Source organism: Oncorhynchus kisutch, linkage group LG6 (assembly GCF_002021735.2).
Source record: "Oncorhynchus kisutch isolate 150728-3 linkage group LG6, Okis_V2, whole genome shotgun sequence".
NCBI lineage: Eukaryota > Metazoa > Chordata > Actinopteri > Salmoniformes > Salmonidae > Oncorhynchus > Oncorhynchus kisutch.
In genome coordinates, this window is record NC_034179.2 from 29,561,524 (window position 1) to 29,582,407 (window position 20,884).

A 20,884-nucleotide genomic window follows, 5' to 3' on the forward strand; every position below is an offset into this window, starting at 1 on the left:
TGCTCATATACTGTTTCTGATTTTCTCATTGTTGTCAACGGGTAATTGGAGCTATTAGTTTGAATGTGCCTGTTGAAATGAGAACTAACTGAATTTTTAATCTTCTTGTTTATTCCAGATCACAAAAGGCGAAAACTGGAGACCCACTCTTCACCATCCCATTCCTCCTCTGTTAAGGTTAGTATGGCCTGAGGAAGGCTGTGCGCGTGTTTCTTCCCTTTCTGCCGGAGCGTTCCCAACTGTTGCGTGTTCCATCGTCCCTCAAGATCACGGAGGAGAGTTCTCACACACGGGAGCCCCGTCTGGAATCCCCTTCCTAAACCATGACCGTTTGGAAATAATTCCATGGACTTTTCCTTAATATTTTCCTGAGTGGGGAAAACCATCAAGGACTTAGCCAAGAGAAAAATGTATATATTGAAATATAAATTTATTTTCGTGTGAATGAAAGCAGTAAAAGTGCGAGAGGAGTTTTTATGCATTTCTATAGTCTCCACCCTTTTTTTCTCTTTTTGAGTGCACTATTTTTCCTCAAGTAAAAGGAGCTTGCTCGTTTTTCGCTGAAAAGTTGAACCCCCCTGCCTCTAAGATCGGTATTTTTCCGTTCTAAATAGCACCCAAGATGAAGAGCTTTTCTCCTGTTTTCCGGCAAGCTGAAAATATTTATTGTTTGAAGTGGCGTGAAGTGTTTTTCTTTTCCTCTGAATCTACGGGAATCCAGTGGGGGTTGAGCGGAGTCCGCAGTGGCACAGTGTCTTCAGAGGAAGTCTATCTGCTACAGGAGGAGAGGCAGAGAGCCGTCCTGCTGCTGCTGCCACCACGTCATCTGTCCCCAATGTTAGTTCTGTTCAATCAGCCTTCATGCAGCCTCAGTCTGTACCTTCGCTTCCACTCAAGATGTGTACGCAGTCAGTTGTTCCTTTGGCCTCCTCCCCACAACCCTTCCCCACCAACAACTAGCAATCCCCCCCCCCTCAACACCCCTACCACCCTGTCACACGCGCAGTGGGAACCCCAAGCACCACCAGCACCCAGGCCCACAGAGAGCAGGAGAGACGAGCGGGAGCTTCAGTTTTACACCAGCCAAAAGTACAGAAGGAAAATAAAGCCTGCCTTCTACTACAGAGAGCGCGAGAGGGAGAGAGAAAGTGTTGGCGAAGCCTTCTGGATCTGCTGGAGCGTTGCCTAAACCGCTGGAAGCTTGTGATAGGTCTTAATGTTTACTACCACCAGAGAGATAGGCTCCTCCCTGTGTCTTATCCATTCTCAACTGTAAGTGACAACAACAGTGTTAAAACATAGGAGAGCAGAGCACATACGAAATGTAATTAATTTAGTCAGACACATACATACACAGTTCAGTTGTTTTGTTAGTTTACACCACATGCACTACAAAGTAAAATACCAGCTGTTCCTCGAGCCTCAGAGGCTTCATTTAATTCCAGACAATTTTTTTATACAAAGTAATCAGACACTATTTTTATCTCACAAGTCAGTGTTTTTCTGATTTAATGTAAAGTCTATGAGATGACCCTTGTTAAGGCTATTATGAACTCTCTTCTCTGTTAATAACCTTGTGAAAGCCTTAGTCCTTGAAGGTCAAAGGGAAAGAAGTGTGACATCGCTCTGTCCAGCCCCCCCTCCACACACTTCTCCTGTCCTGCTGTCTGACAACTCCCCAGCTCATCTGTCTCCATTCATTCCTACAGGACAATAGCAACGAACCCAAGGACTCTGCATCCAAGGTTTGGACTCCTAAACACTTCTCTATTATCATTCACCTTGACTGTTATCATCTTCACTCTCCTTTTACAAGTGCCATGAGGAGGGGGTCAGTTAGAAGGACTTTAGTAGTTCACATGTATTGAATGGGCAAATTGACCATTTTGCAGACTGTCTGAATAAATCTGACTTAAATAAAAAGTCATTGCTGAATAGTATAACTTGAGATGTCACCTTAGGTCAAGTTTATCTGTTTAAGTCCACTCTGTGCCAGGCAGCCAGACCCACACACTACGTTTTAATGAGCTCGGAGTCATGGGAAAGATTAAAGTCCTTGTCCAGTACGGCAGACTGTTGTGAAAAAGTGCTGATTGTGCCACCGGGGGGAAGAGAAGGCGAAAGGGCAGAATTTTAAGCAGGCGGCATTTCTTCCTCTTGTCTGTGATCACTTTCTAAGGCCGTCCCTGATGCCTGCCCGGCTGGAGACTCATTAGCTATGCATGTGATGTGCTGAGAAGAAGAGGGGCAATCCTCTATTGAGCCCACACTACAGACCTCTGTCTCGCAGTCAGACACACCCGTTCACCCACCCACCTCTATTCCATATTGATTTCTGATATTAGTTTAAAGCAAAACACTTGAAGTCTTTATTAAGCTCTAGGTTTTTTCGGCTCGTTTTAAGACTGTAGCCTGCCATTCCTTTTCACCACCAAAACCCCTATAAGCCCTAGTCCATATTCATTGGGTTCCTCTCAAATCAGTAGCCAATGCCATAGTTCAGTTATTCCTCTGTCTAGATGCTCTCCTTGCAGACTGAGCTAGAGATGCTGTAGATGGCTACGCCAGGTGAATAATTCATACAGCAGGTACAAGGTTGGCTTGTTAAACTTTTATTGAGTTAGACAGCAGCACAGGTGTAGCATTGCCCTGCTGTCTGTGTCCTGTACTAGTCTGATATTTTGATCTCCCGCCTGCAGTCCCCATGGTCCAGTCTCATATCACCTACACTATACATGGTTCGCTGTGTAGTTATTGGGATAATATCTATGCTCTCTGGAATAAGCTACAGTCATTGGTGACACAGTTGTTGTCGGGGAGGGAAATGTTTGGGGTCTGAATACTGAGGATGATGGACCTTACTACACCTCTGACCACGTGGTTAGGGATAGTGTTCAACTTTGATACTACAATATTGAAAATGTTCCTGATGTTCTATTTTACTAGATAACTTCTGCAGTGGTAAGATGCACTGTGGATCTGCTCTTGAATCTCCTTTTCTATTTGTTTTTAGTCCTGTTTTATTTAGCCGCTCTATATTCCTGTTTCTTTCTATGTTTAGTGATTTTATCTTTGACTGTTTCCTAGTGATTATCCTCCAGGAACTGTCAGAGCCACTTAGTGGGTTCATTCATATGATCAGCAGCACGTAGTACAGTTTACAGGGTGTTCCTGGGAATATGGGGTTATATTATCAGGTTAATGGCTTGGTAATAGGCACACTCTGAGAGAACGGACTGATTTCAGCACACATGTCAAGGTATCCTCCTGTAAGTGGACAGAATGCCATGAAACGTAAAAATAATCTTCTATTTTGGTCTGTCTGTTGTATGCTAATTCCTTACAGCACCACATCAACTACAATTCGGTCGCGCGGTCCAAGAGCAGAGAGAGGGAGACGGACAAGAAAGAGTCAGAGAATACCCGGGGCCGTTCCAAAGAGAAGAAGACCGACAACAAAGACCGAAAGGACAGGAAGAGAGTGAGTATTTTACAGGCCATGTTGCATTGAGAGATGTTAAAGCCCCACACTGGGCTCCATGTGGAACTGAATGTTCTAAACTGATTTTATACAACTGATTTGATAGCTATAGAACTTAACAGCCAAATACTTCAGAGGAATTCTGACATTAGTTTTGCATAGATTGTCAAGACTGGTGAGATTGATTCATTGTCCTTATTTATTTCTCATCTTTTTTTAGGATCATATGACCACTGACCGTGAGATGAGCCTAGAATCCAAACGCAGAAAAGATGAAAATGGAACCAGTAAGTTATCTCCATGTACATAATAAGCAAACCTCTCTGCCTAAGAATACAGAATAAATAAAAAAATTCAACATGGATATGATCGATATTATTGGTTGGTTATTCTTCTGCTTCTCTCCCAGATTCCTCCAACAAACACAGCAAGAGCGCCAGTCCCTCCTCAGGCTCCCCAGTCTCGGCTGACAAAGAGAAGACCAAGAGGTCAAAGTCCTCTAGCAAGGAGAAGGGAGAGTCTGCTAAACCTGAGAGAAACTCCTCCGGGGGCAAGAAGGTAGGTAGTACTGGCCTGGTCCTGGACCCTTGCAGAACACAACACAGTGAGACTCAGTCAGTTCCCTCCCTGGGAGGGGCCATCGTCTCTCATCATAGTTTTGACCCCTTATGGGATGTTGTTGCACAGTAAAAGCGGTGTAGCTGTAATGGTCTTGGCCCAGCCATGACATGAATGGTGTCTTTCTGTACAGCTTGTCTGGCCCTTTATAAATAAGTAAAGGGACTGGCATGCTGCTGCAGATAAATATTGGAATCCGCATATATCAGACCTGTCAACCGGCACGCATTTTATGTAGCATGCATGCAATTTGAGGTCAAATTACGCTGGTATGAAAAATGAAAGGTTTAATTGGCACTTTGTGGTTTTTAACTCAACCATTTGAAGTTGGAGCTGAGCCAATCAGAGGACTTGGGCAAGAAGAAAAATCTTTAGCTTTCCGCTTCGGCCCGCCCCCGTAGTCATAGTACTATATTCCTCCCTCGAGCTGGATGGCAGTGCGCCACTTCGGCCATTGATACCACTGATGTGAGAGAGAAACCACTTTCTTGCCTGCACATGCTGTGATCTCCGCAATGGTAGTAGGCACAAGCGCATCGACAATTAAGGAAACATGTTGCGGTAGTTCAGTGCCGTCGCTGTGTGGATGGAAACAGACATGGCAGAGAGCTGTTCCGCTAATACCTTCCTTCACAAAGTTCTGTTGGACCTTTACAGATTAGTAGGCCTATGTTACTGAATCAGTTTCTGTCCTCTTCATATATGTCAACACTAGGCTCCTAATGGTAAGTCCGTTCACCAATGACAACAAGACATATGTCGAATGAATGGTAGCCTAGTAGTCAGACCTAACTTGATGGATGAGGTCAGGGATAGAGATCTGAAACGAGCTCATATAGGCCTTGTTCAGTTGTAATTTTATTCCAAATAGCCTACAATAAGCTACACTACTACATTGCATCCAGTAATTTAACTAATAAGGCGGTTTACATCTTCATTAGACTAGTATCCACATAGACACCCATTAGAAAAATCATTACCCCTAAATTTAGCCAAAATAAATGTCAGGGTCATTGAGACAACCTCTAATTTAGGATCAAACAAGACTTCTCTGTTAACTTCAGTGTTTGATATCAGTTAAGACTAGTGGTTTCAGGAAATGGCAGAGGTTTTCAAAACTTCAAAATGCTTCAACTTCCAGAGGGGGAAGTTGTCTGACGCCCTCTGGACCTCCCCCTACCCAACTTTAGGCCTACATCAGCACCACCTTGTCAGAAAATTCTAGGTAGAGCCCTAATTGTAAACTTAAACATATAATATCTTCTTAGGGATAGCCCCCCCCCCCCCTTTTTTTCAATTTTCACCTAAAATGACAAATCTAACTGCCTGTAGCTCAGGCCCTGAAGCAAGGATATGCATATTATTGGTACCATTTGAAAGGAAACACTTTGAAGTTTGTGGAAATGCGAATTGAATGTAGGAGAATATAACACAATATATCTGGTAGAAAATGCAAAGGAAAAAAAGCATCTGTTTTTTTCTAACACCATCTTTGAAATGCAACAGAAAGGTCCCAATTATAGCCATCACTCTGGTTGTAATTCCGATGGTGTCCACAAGATTGCAGTAGTGTATGTGCAAAGTTTCAGACAGATAATTTGTAGTATGAGCGAACTACATGACATTTAGTGTGAAGTCACCCAGATACATTTGGGCAAATCGTGAAGGAGACATTTGCATTCATGACATTTTTCTGCAACAATATTGTCACATCTGTATACTTGGACTTTGATTTAGCTTCTCCAGTATTAGTAGCCATATTATAAGTTTGCAAAACAAAAAAAGTTTTCGGAACTCTAAATAATCTTCTAATTTTTGTCAAATGATATGGCATGCTGTCGCGCAAGGTTCGTAGCTACATTTTTACGACAGATACAGGGTTTCCGGATACTCCCGTAAAGCCCAGCTCACTGGCTATCTAGCTAGCGTTGTTTGACCCCCATTGGTGCTTATTTGACAAAGTTACTCATTAAAATGAAGACTGCCCGCGACATCGGTGTGCCATGAAGGCGTCGCTCTCTGACCAAATATGCTGTCCTATAGGATATACTACACCCCTAATGATATAGTGAAGTCTGGTTACGTTCTAGGATCTCTGAGGAATACATACGAATGCGATTTGACTGGTTGAAACAACATTTAGGGTTAGATTTTCACAGATTCCTTTCTTTGCAAATTGAAGGAGTGGAAATACAAAATCGGTCGTGCATGCTATATGGACCTTTTTTAGAATATGAAAAGAGATTTTATTTATAACAAAATTACACTTCATGTTATCTCTGGGACCCTTTGGATGATAAATCAGAGCAAGATTTCAGAATGTAAATCCACATTTCACCTTGAGAGATTAATTTATCAAACCTATCGCGGTGAAAGTGTTTTGTTAGGAGCTCTCCTCAAACAATAGCACGGCATTTTTTTGCAGTAATATCTACTGTAAATTGGACAGTACAGTTATATTAACAATTTAAGCTTTCAGCCGATAAAAGACACTTGTATGTACCGACATTTGTTTCTCTAAAAATCTGTCATTGTGACAAGGCGCTGCATGATTTACAACTGTCCCGTTGACGGGACACCTATCCCTAAAACGATTAAATAATTTTTTTAAATCCTCATCAATCTACACACAATACCCCATAATGACAAAGCGAAAACAGGTTTTTAGAAATGTTTGAAAATGTGCTAAATATAAAAAGCATACCTTATTTACATACGTTTTCAGACTCTCTGCAATGAGACTTGAAATTGAGCTCAGGTGCTTCCTGTTTCCATTGATCATCCTTGAGATGTTTCTACAACTTGATTGGAGTCCACCTGTGGTAAATTCAATTGATTGGACATGATTTGGAAAGGCACACACCTGTCTATATAAGGTTCCACAGTTGACAGTGCATGTCAGAGCAAAAACCAAGCCATGAGGTCGAAGGAATTGTCCGTAGAGCTCTGAGGCAGGATTATGTCAAAGCACAGATCTGGGGAAGGGTACCAAAAAAAATAATCTGCAGCATTGAAGGTCCCCCATCATTCTTAAATGGAAGAAGTTTGGAACCACCAAGAGCTGCCCCCCTGGCCAAACTGTGCAATCGGAGGAGAAGGGCCTTGGTCAGGGAGGTGAACAAGAACCCAATGGTCACTCTGACAGACCTCCTGAGTTCCTCTGTGGAAATGGGAGAACCTTCCAGAAGACAACCATCTCTGCAGCACTCCACCAATCAGGCCTTAATGGTAGAGTGGCCCGACGGAAGCCACTCAGCAAAAAGGCACACAACAGCCCGCTTGGAGTTTGCCAAAAGGCATCTAAAGGACACTCCGACCATGAGAAACAAGATTTTCTGGTCTGATGAAACCAAGATTACTCTTTTGCCTAAATGTCATGTCTGGAGGAAATCTGGCAGCATCCCTACGGATGGCACAGTGGTGGCAGAATCATGCTGTGGGAATGTTTTTCAGCTGCAGGGACTGGGAGATGAGTCTGGACCGAGGGTAAGATGAACGGCACAAAGTACAGAGATCCTTGATGGAGCAGGTTTTCAGAGACCTCAGACTGGGGGGAGGTTTACCTTCCCTAAGCACACAGCCAAGACAATGCAGGAGTGACTTTGGGATGAGTTTCTGAATGTCCTTCCTTGGCCTAGCCAGAGACCGACTTGAACCCAATCGAATCTCTGAAAATAGCTGTGCATCATTACTTCCCATCCAACCTAACAGAGCTTGAGAGGATCTGCAGAGAAGAATGGGATAAACTCCCCAAATACAGGTGTGCAAGCTTGTAGCGTCATACCCAAGAAGACTCGAGGCTATAATCGCTGCCAAAGGTGCATCAAAGTACTGAGTAAAGGGTCTGAATACTTTTTTTTTTTGTTGAAAATGTGAAAATATTTCTAAACTTTTTTCTTTGTCATTATGGAGTATTGTGTGTGGATTGAGAAGAAAAAACAAACAATTTAATCCATTTTACAATAAGGCTGTAGCGTAACGAATTGTGGAAAAAGGTCTGAATACCATCCGAAGGCAATGTAAATTGGATGTTTCTGTATTTAATTTTAATAAAATTTGCTAACATTTCTAAAAACATGTTTTAATTTTGTCATTATGGGGTATTGTGTGTAGATGGGTAAGAATTTCGATTTTAATCCATTTTGAATTCAGGCTGCAACACAACATTTGGACTAAGGCAAGTATGAATACTTTCTCAAGGCCTACACATTGGTGGTCCAGGTGTACAGTTGTGGCCAAAAGTTTTGAGAATGACACAAATATTAATTTCCACAAAGTCTGCTGCCTCAGTGTCTTTAGATATTTTTGACAGATGTTACTATGGAATAGTGAAGAATAATTACAAGCAATTCACAAGTGTCAAAGGCTTTTATTGACAATTACATGAAGTTGATGCGAAGAGTCAGTATTTGCATTGCTGACCCTTTTTTTTCCAAGACTTCTGCAATCTGCCCTGGCATGCTGTCAATTAATTTCTGGGCTACATTCTGACTGATGGCAGTCCATTCTTGCATAATCAATGCTTGGAGTTTGTCAGAATTGACCACAAGTTCTCAATGGGATTAAGGTCTGGGGAGTTTCCTGGCCATGGACCCCAAATATCAATGTTTTGTTCCCCAAGCCACTTAGTTATCACTTTTGCCTTATGGCAAGGTGCTCCATCGTGCTGGAAAAGGCATTGTTCGTCACCAAACTGTTCCTGGATTGTTGGGAGAAGTTTCTCTCGGAGGATGTGTTGGTACCATTCTTTATTCATGTCTGTGTTCTTAGGCAAAATTGTGAGTGAGCCCACTCCCTTGACTGAGAAGCAACCCACACATGAATGGTCTCAAGATGCTTTACTGTTGGCATGACACGGGACTGATGGTAGTGCTCACCGTGTCTTCTCCGGACAAGCTTTCGGAAAGGGGATTCATCAGATAAATTTACTTTACCCCAGTCCTCAGCAGTCCAACCCCTTTATCTTTTGCAGAATAGCAGTCTGTCCCTGATGTTTTTCCTGGAGAGAAGTGGCTTCTTTGCTGCCCTTCTTGACACCAGGCCAGCCTCCAAAAGTCTTCGCCTCACTGTGTGTGCAGATGCACTCACACCTGCCTGCTGCCATTACTGAGCAAGCTCTGTACTGGTGGTGCCCCGATCCCGCAGCTGAATCAACTTTAGGAGATGGTCCTGGTGCTTACTGGACTTTCTTGGGTGCCCTGAAGCCTTCTTCACAACAATTGCACCACTCTCCATGAAGTTCTTAATGATCCGATAAATGGTTGATTTAGGTGCAATCTTACTGGCAGCAATATCCTTGCCTGTGAATCCCTTTTTGTGCAAAGCAATGATGACCGCGCGTGTTTCCTTGCAAGTAACCATGGTTGGCAGAGGAAGAACAATGATTCCAAGCACCACCCTCCTTTTGAAGCTTCCAGTCTGTTATTCAAACTCAATCAGCATGACAGAGTGATCTCCAGCCTTGTCCTCGTCAACACTCACACCTGTGTTAACGAGAGAATCACTGACATGATGTCAGCTAGTCCTTTTGTGTCAGGGCTGAAATGCAGTGGAAATGTTTTTGGGGGATTCAGTTCATTTGCATGGGAAAGAGGCACTTTGCAATTCATCTGATCACACTACATAACATTCTGGAGTAGATGCAAATTGCCATCATACGAACTGAGGCAGCAGATTTTGAAAATTAATATTTGTGTCGTTCTCAATTTTTGGCCACGACTACTATGTACCACTGGTGGGCAGTAGTGATGTTTTGATTGACGTGTGTGTTTCCTGTCTGTTTGTTGAAGGAGTCTAGGCACGACAAAGAAAAATCTGACAAGAAGGAGAAGAGGGACAGCAGTGGTGGAAAGGATGAGAAAAAACAATATCCTTGAAAGTTCTGGGTAACACTTCAGAACTGAAATTATGGAATTAACTAACTTCTGGAGACCTAGTATTTGGTGTAATTATAATTGTATTACCTTGAGTACTGTATATATTTTAATTGTATTATTCAAGACAACAACCAAATCAAAATATTGGGTCTAGAAACATCTCACAGGGTCATGTTTATTTAATCTCGCTACCGTGTGGTAGATTTTCTATTGATCTTTGTCATGTGTATCTAACGAATTGCAATGTTTTTACTGTTTGAAGTTTTTCCTTAATGGTGGTACTCATAAGTCTTCTGACAAGCACAGATAATGTGTTACAGTTCAGTCAGTGAAGGTAAGTAGTAATGGAATAGTATATGAAAAGTAAATTTAATATTAAGCTTGACTTTCAAGTGTTTGTATGATTTTGGTCTTTGTCTAAAGCATGTCTTCATTCTTATACTCCTTCCTCACCCTCCCCTCCCAATCTGTGGGCTGCAGCAGACCTGGAGAAGCCGTGCTTTCCCCTAGACAGACAGACGGAGAGACAGACAGTTAGCCCCCTCCCTCCTGTACCATGCTGTTAGCTTAGTGCTCCGTTTTCTCTGCCTTGGGCAGTCTGAGATGAGGCATCTGAAATTTTACTCATTTCTGCCTGTTTCAGTTGTAACTGTCTGCAAGTGATGTTAGTTTTAGTGTTTGAAACTTGCAGATCTCCTTTATTTTTTATTTCAATTTATTTCAGTAACCAACTGAAAGTGAGTTTCTTTTGTTTTTTTACTTTTGAATATTGGCACAATGTGCTATTCAAATCACGAAATGTTATTCTATTCAGAAATTAAACTGGTAACTGTGTGAAATGGTCTCGAAAGCATCAGGTCATACAGTTGATAATCACAAATGCCTGATGAAAAAAATGTATCTGTTTCTTGTTGTCAGGCTCCTCCCCTCTTTCTTGTTTTATTGGCATTAATAGACATGCTCCATATTTGCATTTACCTCATTTAGTTACATGTCTATTTTATTTATCCTCCTTTTAATCCAGGCAAGTCTTTAGGCATGTATTGAGTGAAATGATACAAATGACCAGTTTGTATATTATGTGTACAACAATAAAGGTAACATGTAAGTCATATCTGTTATGTTTATTTTTCGATGTCCCCTTGCTATGTCCATTATGCGATTTGTGTGTTATCAGGTTTTTAAATCATTTGTAAAATGACAGTTCCTCCTTGAAACCAATAAAAAAAAATGTACAAATTTAGAAAGCTTTGTACTCCAAATACAAATGTTTCAGAAACAACCTTTTTTGGAGTTTTTATCTGCTGTACTCGACAAGTGTATGCTTTTTTTTAACTAATAAATGATAGTTTTCCTAGTGAGCCATTCGTGTTTGGTGTCCACTTATTTGAACTTTTAGGGTTATTTGCCATCCCACTTCGTTGTTACAGTTAAGCTGAAGTAACACAGACCTTTCAGTTGGTCAGGCAAGAAGTTATTAGAAAGTTCAAGTTCCCACACAAAGGGTACACAGAGAATGCTCTAAACTGTGCATTTCCTGATGTGAAACCTTGCACAGAGACATCCCCAGTGTTGAGCAATGCTATAAAGCCTTATAGGACAAGCTATTGCAGTTTATTTTCTGATATGTACAGAAACCCTTAAGAAAAAAGATTTCAGTCAGAGTGCAGTATAACTTCAGTACACTGCAGTTATTCTGCAATTACTGTGCCCAAAATACCACAGTTGACTGCAGTTACTGCACTTTTCCTGCCGTTTCAAAACTGCACTTCTTTTTTTGTAAGTGAAGCTCTTAAATACCTTAGGCGAACACTAGACTATACATGTCTATCAGATTTTCCACCAATGCTCCTTATCGGATATATCACTTCACTGTAAACTGGCCATATCTGTATACCGGTTGCAAGACCCATTTACTGATGCTTATTTATAAAACCCTCTTAGGGCCTCACTCCCCCATCTTAGTGACCTACTGCAACCCTCATCCTCCATATACTGTACAACACCCGTTCTACCTTAGTGCTGTTACCTGTGGCTAAAGGTTTCTACCATGTTTGTGTTGCTACTGTGTTACCATTCTGTGTTTTAGGTCTATGTAGTGTTGTCTTTCTCATGTTTTGTCCTGGCAGGATGCCTCTTGGTAGGCCGTCATTGTTTGTAAATTAGAATTTGTTCTTTAATTGACTTGCCTAGTTAAAGGTTAAACAAATATTGTTATTTTACAGTTGAGAGCATTCTCCTGTTCCTCTCTGCCTCTGTTTTTAGCTTGGTCGTAAATCACAAGTTCCCTGGCTTTACATCATTTATCACACAAAATCCCCAGACCAAGTCCTGTCCAGTCTGGCAATCCTGCTAGTTTATACATGTACATTGGAAATAACCCTCTCTCATTCCTTCTTTGTAATATAGTGCATTGTCATGAAAAAATTGCTTGCATATACCATTCAACCGTAATGGCATTCTACTCCAGGGCAAGCCTTATGGATTGTCCATATTCTGTCATTCTCTGACCAGTTCAAGATCATGCTTGCGGGATGAATAGTCGGCTGGATAAATGTTAATATTTCCCGGTTTCTTCCTGTCTATTATATGGTGCAGTATGATCACTGGAGATATTTGGATGATAAAATGTATTGTCCCTGTATGACAACATTCAATAGCTTAACCAATAATATTAGAAAATAACAGAATTTTAAATCCACTTTTATTTACAAAATGTAATAAAATTCTTTGTACAGGACCTCACAAGGTTCAGTATGTCCACACATGCAGTTCTTATCACTACGCAGCTTGGCAATTTTCTCATTGCTGAGGTGCAATTACAAATTAGATAACTAAAAGGATCCGATTCGTTATAAAGTTGAGATTGTTTGCTAACTTCCTAGGGTCTGCTTTAGGTTGCAGTTTGGTAAAGTGATCACCAATTTCACATGCATTTTATTTGTAAAAAAAAAAAAAGGATAAGAGAAGCCTTCATTAATAAAAACAATGTTTCTTCACATTTATGCTTCTCCATGGTTAAAGAATTATCTTATTCATCATCATCCGTTTTCTGCTTGGCATGTCTTCAAAGTGTAGGCTAGTGGATCACAGTTTTTGTAGAAACATAAAAACACAGAAATACTCTTGTATTCTTCTGATAGTTATTTTTCTCAGAAACATAAAACAGAAATACTCTAGATGTATTCTTCTGATCTCTCCACTGTCCTTGGGTTAATTACTGAATAATGATCAATCTAAACAGAAAACACAGGTACAAAGAAATTAATGTAAATTACAACTAGATATAGTGTGCTATTATTTACCAAACATGTTAAGATAGAGATTTAACTCCATTAGTATATATTATCATTGGATTGCATTGCAATTAGACTTACAATTTAATAACCTTTTTGTGAAAGATATGTAGCCGATTTTGATTAATGCGAGTACTCAAACCTTTTATATGTTGTAAATTGGGGTGTACTGTTTATAACAAAAAATCTATTATGCTCAGTAGGCCTATACTGTACATATGCAAGTGTTCTCTACAACGTTTAATACTCTGTTCAATTAAAAACCTCAATCACAACATGGCCCCATATGGCTTTTAAAAACTCATGTCTTCATAAAATGTCATATTTAATATTAATATTTTTGTTTGGCAGTAGTGACAAGTGTGGGCCATTGCCCAAATTAAATATTGTATTTATTTTTAACCAGTCATGTTATGCTGCTACCATGGTGATAAAATCAGGCTCTAAGAAAATGGACAGCACTTGACATTTTAAATAACCAATGATTTCAAATGATTCATTTTTTAAATAAAAGATTAGGGTACAACATTGTCCTTTTCTTTTGATCCTACCCTATTGATTGAAGTTTGTCTTAAAATTATTTTCAATGTCATATAATAATCTATAGTAAAATAGGCAGATGACTCTAGTACGTTCAATAAAACACAACATTTTTTCAATAAACATTTTACCACTAAAATACACCTGTAAAGACTTGAAATTACTTAAAATGTTCTCTGGGATGACTTTCTTAATGGTAAGTAATGGCTTTTTTTCTTCAAAATAATTTAACTAAAACTTTCCCCACTTATAGATTACAACAGTATAAATGTTTTCTTTCTTTCCTACCCTATATTCTTTTGCGATTCTTGTATTTTCAAGTGAACCAAAATGGAGTTGCATTGCTGTGATGCTGAATGCTCCGTAAGGCACTAAGAGAGGCAAGTCCCATATTTGAAGAAGCACAAGTCCTATTGCGTCATCGTGGTCAATAATTGTGCCAGGCTTGGCAACACAGGATGGGCATTTGTTGACTGTGGGTTTGGGTCCAAGCTGATGACCAAGTCTGCCGCCTCGCCTCCAGGGTGCCAGCCAGTGGTTTGTGTTCCTACAGAGTGACTGTCCCTTCCTCCAGACACACCAGCGGAAGGGACAGGCTTCAGATCTGTAAAACCGGAGTCGGATTTCAACAGAATTTTTTGTTGATACCATAAAATGTTATATTTTTCAGTAATAGGCAAACTTACATAAACCATATAGACCATTCAGGACCCTTGAAGACTAGATTTCAACAGCATTCAAAATCAGTGTTTGTAGCCTATTCTTGAAAAATATTCTAGAACATACAATACATGCATTGCTTATGTTGAAAACATTATCAGCTTATCATAACATTGTGTTGCAATGGCATTCAGTAACAGGGTGACATCAATTCTGAGAGACACTTAGTGCCCAAGACAGGGTTCTCCAACCATGTTCCTGGTGAGCTACCCTCCTATAGGTTTTCACTCCAACCCCAGTTGTAAGCAACCTTATTCAGTGTATCGACCAGCTAATTATTAGAATCAGGTGCACTAGATTAGGGTTGGAGCAAAAACCTCCAAGACAGTATCTCTCCAGGAACAGGGTTGAAGAGCCCTGGCCCAGACAACTGGGACAAAATGTGGGAGAGACATACCCCCTAGATTTTAACACTCTCTGTTCCATACACATTATAGCCTTCTCGGTACGTGGCAAAATTCTGGGTGTTTGCCGGAGGAGCTGGTTTAAAGTTTTGGGCATTCTTAGCCAGATTCAGTCGTTTGGTTTCAGCCCGTGACTTATAACAGAACTCTATCAAAGCCACGGTCATAGCCAGCCCTAGCCCTCCAACCAGAATATAGAAGACTCCCGCCACATTGCTCAAGCTTAGAGCACTTGTCTTGTCCTGGGGAAGGTAAAGAACAATGTTAAGATTTTTTTTTACAGACATTTTGGTTGTGACCTGATCAAACAAGAAAGGCAAAATCTCCCCAAGTCAAATCCAGCTCTAATGAAGATGACACCCCCACTATTAGTGATCTAATGGATTACCCCAACAACTCTGTATGGTTCTATCAACTGTATAGGCAGTGAATCCCATGGAGACATATGCCTACTGTGGGGTTGTATTGAAGTAAATTACAGAGGTTGACCTGCTGAATGACTTCCCTACAACAGTGGGAAGCTGTGAGCAGCTTGGGACTGTCTTGTAGGTCAGTCAATCCTCAACAATAGCAGGAGAGGTGGGTCAACTCTGCAGGTAGTTAATAACATAGCTAGATTGGTGAATGTCGAGAAAAAGGTTCCTTATCCACTACTCTGTGGCTCGTTTACGAGGCCACCCTAAAGGAAGGTGGTCAATGTCGTACAGGTCAAAAAACTCTTAATTGGCCCTGACTTCACTGTGATATTGTAGTTCTTCAAATGTACCATTAATAATCTGACTGAATCTCACAATTTCAATCAAAGTGGCAAGATGTTAGAACTGTGAATTGAACCATTTTGCTGCTACTAAGATCCAAACTTAGATATTGAAATGAATTTATAAGAGTTTTACCATTTGCATTTTAACCCTATAAGTGTGTCCTTTAAAGTGTGCTTCATATAGACTGTCATAGGAGAGCCCTGACATTGGCTACAGGGCCACTATGCCCTGTCCTCTGAATTTCTCAGAGGGTTAAATAACTGGTTTATATTCAATCCTGTAACTTCATGAAGTGTGCAAACAAAATCTCCTTATTGTGACATTCCACAGTTCAAACATGACCGTCAGATTCCACATGATCACTGTATGACCAGGTGGAGTTTGACAGTTATTTTGGAGTTTGTCAGAGTAAAGAAGCTTGTTCAGTAAGTCACACTGTATAATGTTAATAGATTCAATATACTCAATTAGCACGCAAATAAGTAAGGACACTAATAAACAATATTTCAATAAAAGTTTGGTCAACAAAACAGTAGCATAATGGTTACAATTCAAGGGTTGTCATTTGTCTATGGTAAATATGAATACAAATGTAATTTTACATTATCCAGGGCATGCTGCACCTTTTCAACTATCATTACATATGTCTAAGCTGTGTAATGAGATCTTAGGAATAATAATAATTCATAATTGAACAGTAATGTAAACATTGATAATGTGGATGCGGATGTGTAAGACAAACTATGCCATGAATATTGTTTAGCATGTTTTCACTGTGTTGCAGATATGTCATTCTTGGAACACAAAAACAAAAATAAAAAAAAGGAAAGGAAAAATATTCTATACATATATATATATTAAATGTATGTTATTTAGGTATTTGCATATGAACAGTTAAGTCAAAATGCAATTTGCAATCAGTACAAAAAGACCTGCAGCGACTGACCTTACTTCCAGAGTCCTTGGTTCCACATTCACCCTTATCGTACCACCATTTGTTTTTCAGCTTGTCTAAGATGCCTTGTTCACTGAGTTTCAATACGGCAAGGTTTACAGGAGTTCTTCACGTGGGAAATAACATAAATAACATTATATTATGTTATTTTATGTTATTCAAGCTTTTAACTACTTCATACTTTACAAAGCGATAGAGCAGGGTCCTGGCCAAGACAACACAGAGAGCAGGCAAAACTAACTGTCACCTTTCATACACCAGGACTAACCCCTACCGTACCAGACCCTACCTGTATCGCTTTGAGTAATCGGCACACACTGTTCAAAAAAGCACTTACGATTGGGACTAGCAGAATAGCTACTGTTATATAGCTCTGTATGTACATAAAATAGGTGCAATTGTTATGGGCACATGTAGCTTTTTGACCAAGGGTTTAGCAAGGTGGATCTAACAGGAACCCTTTCCTGACTAACAGACAAACAAAAACTAGCAGCCCATTTTGGTTCTAGCTGAGGGTAGCCAACGCCTCACAAAATACAGCCCTTCACTGCACATGCATCCACAGAGCCACCTATAAATCTGACTTGCGTAGGCCTATACTGTGCAATTAACATCAATCAAATGTAACATTAGGAACTACAAGAGAGCGGTAGATCTAAATTGGAGTAATATGGAATTGTAGCCAATCTGGTTTATATATATATATATATATATATATATATATATATATATATATATATATATATATATATATATATATATACCAACATGTTGATTCTATTAAGATCTGTGGCTGCATGATTAGTGTATATAGCTACTTTTTTAACTTCTAATTGCAATGAGATCAATAAAATGTACAGGTAGATTTGACTGCATAAGACTAAGGAATGTAAAAGCTAAACAGTTTCTAATGAGTCCTGAAGTAAGGCGTTATGTTTGTAAGACATTATGCTCTCTACATGACTGCTCGATTTCTGTATTTATTTTCTTCCTCAAAAATGATCAGGGTTTGTAATTTAACTTCATTAAATATATTGTATTCACCACTGTAGTCTGCTTCATGCATAATAGCATAATATTTACATAAAAGAGGAGAGAATGGGAGGTTATTTGATCTTATCTGGCTAGACGGCTTATTTTCACAGCAATTTAGACAACATACTATGTTAAATAACTATGTGAATAGGAATGAGTTTAGTAACAGCAGCTTTGCACAATTAGTACTGTCTCCTGCTCATACTGAGCTGTTGCTATGGACATGGTAAGTCACATCGGGCCAGGTTCCAGTACTGGTATCAGTGTGGAGAGAAGCAGCTAAACAATGGGCAGAATGGGCACAACATCAGGACAAACTGGGTGTACTGACATCTGTTTCCCTACTAAGTCCCCAAGCAAGAAGAATCCCTGGCAATGGCATGGCTATCTGGTTTGGAAGAGTACCATCCCCCCTTTTTTAGACTATAGTAATGACAGACTAAATAAATAAAGCGCTATAACAGTGCCACAACATAACAGTGTTATAATGCATGATGTAGTCACGGGGACAAAGCAACAACAACAACAAAAAAACAGGTGATCATTTAGTTCCCTCTTGCGTGACCCATATCCAGAGCTGGCAGGGTGTCCTATGAGGGCATGCAAACACATGAAGTGACTCACAATAGCCATGACCCAGCAACCTAGAGGTCAGTGGACTGAGAGCGCTGACAGGCTAACAGCGAGATAGAGGACAGTACTCTCCTAGCTAACGTGTCACTGAAGGTCTGTCTGTCTGTCCAGTAGCGGCTGACATGATAATGACACATGCTGATGTACGCGCTGTACTGAGCATGCCTGTCAGATGGCTATCCCCTTGTGCCTGTGATTGCTGCTAGGTAAACATGTGTTGCTTCGTCCCGTCTTGATCCAGTCCAACAATGAGGAGGGGCAATGTAAAAAAGCAACGTTCAGTTCTTTTTTGAGAGTATAAGATCAGTGTCTGTGGTGGGGGATGTCTAAGGACTCTTTCACTGTTACCATCAAGTATGATTCAGGTGTCAAATGAATACATATGTTGAGGTGACAAAACAAAAACTGGAAAACAATACAAACAGAACACTCCCAAAACATTACAAACAGAACACTCCCAAAACAATACAAACAGAACACGCCCAAAACAATACAAACAGAACACTCCCAAAACAATACAAACAGAACACTCCCAAAACAATACAAACAGAACACACCCAAAACAATACAAACAGAACACTCTCAAAACAATACAAACAGAACACTCCCAAAACAATACAAACAGAACACTCCCAAAACAATACAAACAGAACACACCCAAAACAATACAAACAGAACACTCCCAAAACAATACAAACAGAACACTCCCAAAACAATACAAACAGAACACGCCCAAAACAATACAAACAGAACACTCCCAAAACAATACAAACAGAACACTCCCAAAACAATACAAACAGAACACACCCAAAACAATACAAACAGAACACTCTCAAAACAATACAAACAGAACACTCCCAAAACAATACAAACAGAACACTCCCAAAACAATACAAACAGAACACACCCAAAACAATACAAACAGAACACTCCCAAAACAATACAAACAGAACACTCCCAAAACAATACAAATAGAACACACCCAAAACAATACAAACAGAACACACCCAAAACAATACAAACAGAACACTCACAAAACAATACAAACAGAACACTCCCAAAACAATACAAACAGAACACTCCCAAAACAATACAAACAGAACACACCCAAAACAATACAAACAGAACACTCCCAAAACAATACAAACAGAACACACCCAAAACAATACAAACAGAACACACCCAAAACAATACAAACAGATCACACCCAAAACAATACAAACAGAACACACCCAAAACAATACAAACAGAACACACCCAAAACAATACAAACAGAACACACCCAAAACAATACAAACAGAACACTCCCAAAACAATACAAACAGAACACTCCCAAAACAATACAAATAGAACACACCCAAAACAATACAAACAGAACACACCCAAAACAATACAAACAGAACACTCACAAAACAATACAAACAGAACACTCCCAAAACAATACAAACAGAACACTCCCAAAACAATACAAACAGAACACACCCAAAACAATACAAACAGAACACTCCCAAAACAATACAAACAGAACACACCCAAAACAATACAAACAGAACACACCCAAAACAATACAAACAGATCACACCCAAAACAATACAAACAGAACACACCCAAAACAATACAAACAGAACACACCCAAAACAATACAAACAGAACACACCCAAAACAATACAAACAGAACACACCCAAAACAATACAAACAGAACACACCCAAAACAATACAAACAGAACACTCCCAAAACAATACAAACAGAACACTCCCAAAACAATACAAACAGAACACACCCAAAACAATACAAACAGAACACTCCCAAAACATACAAAAAGACAAAACTATCAAATCAACCCACACAGTATTTGACAGTTCATTCAAAATATCAAGATACAATTTTAAAACAAAAGATGAACAACTGAGAAAACATGACACAGAAGAAACACGATTTACTCACGTCTTTACACCATCTGATTCTCATACATCCAAATATCTATCAGAAATAGTTACTCATTCCAGTTCTTAACCTGCTGTGTGAACTTTCCTTATTGACAATATGTCTGTGATAAGCATGTCGTCTACTTTCATATTTGAGACAATTTCCCTGGGTATTTATGGTATATTTACAGTGTAATTTGCCAATGTGATCTAGTTTGTGCCTATAATATATTGGGTTTTGCTCTGTCAGTGGTTATTACATACAATATATTTGAAGCACATTGTTAAAGTACCAACACATGCATTTTTAAGAATAAAAGAATAAACAAGAAATGTGGCAGTCAGGTGCAATATCATAACATGGCTACCCTCTCTCTACCAAGGATTCAAGGCAGATTGCTTGCAGGACGAGGCAGCTGCTTTGTGTTGCTCTGCTATAGTTTTCATGTCCCGCTTACACTCAGGAATGAATGACTAGAGTCAACAACATCAAAGTCAGTCTGCCTGTTCTTCTACAATGTGCCAAGTGTACTGTGGTCAAGATGCAAGCAGAAGATTAAAGACAGAGACGGATCCACAGTCAGGCTGTCACTGTGGCCTCGTGTTCTGAAACACAAGATCAGGTCATATTTTCCACC

The 20,884-nt window shown here is 39.8% G+C and overlaps 2 protein-coding genes across 7 annotated transcripts in view; one reads left to right on the top strand and one right to left on the bottom strand.

Moving 5' to 3' along the window:
• The window catches only part of LOC109892652 (THO complex subunit 2-like), a 69,074-nt gene extending 57,736 nt beyond the window's left edge, over nucleotides 1-11,338 (top strand). For 3 of the 5 annotated variants that reach the window (XM_020485345.2, XM_031826560.1, XM_020485347.2), the window contains 8 exons: nucleotides 119-177; nucleotides 1,710-1,745; nucleotides 3,347-3,481; nucleotides 3,702-3,768; nucleotides 3,891-4,039; nucleotides 9,889-9,965; nucleotides 10,258-10,309; nucleotides 10,456-11,338. In XM_020485345.2, the coding sequence (XP_020340934.1) occupies nucleotides 119-177; nucleotides 1,710-1,745; nucleotides 3,347-3,481; nucleotides 3,702-3,768; nucleotides 3,891-4,039; nucleotides 9,889-9,965; nucleotides 10,258-10,285 (551 nt within the window). In that variant the 3' untranslated portion in view covers nucleotides 10,286-10,309; nucleotides 10,456-11,338. Of the gene's footprint in view, nucleotides 1-118; nucleotides 1,273-1,709; nucleotides 1,746-3,346; nucleotides 3,482-3,701; nucleotides 3,769-3,890; nucleotides 4,040-9,888; nucleotides 9,966-10,257; nucleotides 10,310-10,455 lie in introns of all 5 variants that reach the window. The other 2 variants (XR_004210263.1, XM_020485346.2) reach the window with 2 other exon arrangements.
• A 1,324-nt stretch (nucleotides 11,339-12,662) lies between these two features.
• LOC109892656 (glutamate receptor 3) overlaps nucleotides 12,663-20,884 on the bottom strand; it is a 116,336-nt gene continuing 108,114 nt past the window's right edge. The window contains exons 14-16 of one of the 2 annotated variants that reach the window (XM_020485351.2): nucleotides 16,643-16,757; nucleotides 14,929-15,177; nucleotides 12,663-14,415 (exon numbers count right to left, since the gene is read on the bottom strand). In XM_020485351.2, coding sequence (XP_020340940.2) covers nucleotides 14,932-15,177; nucleotides 16,643-16,757 — 361 coding nt within the window. In that variant the 3' untranslated portion in view covers nucleotides 12,663-14,415; nucleotides 14,929-14,931. The remainder of the gene's footprint in view (nucleotides 14,416-14,928; nucleotides 15,178-16,642; nucleotides 16,758-20,884) is intronic. The other variant, XM_020485350.2, reaches the window with a different exon arrangement.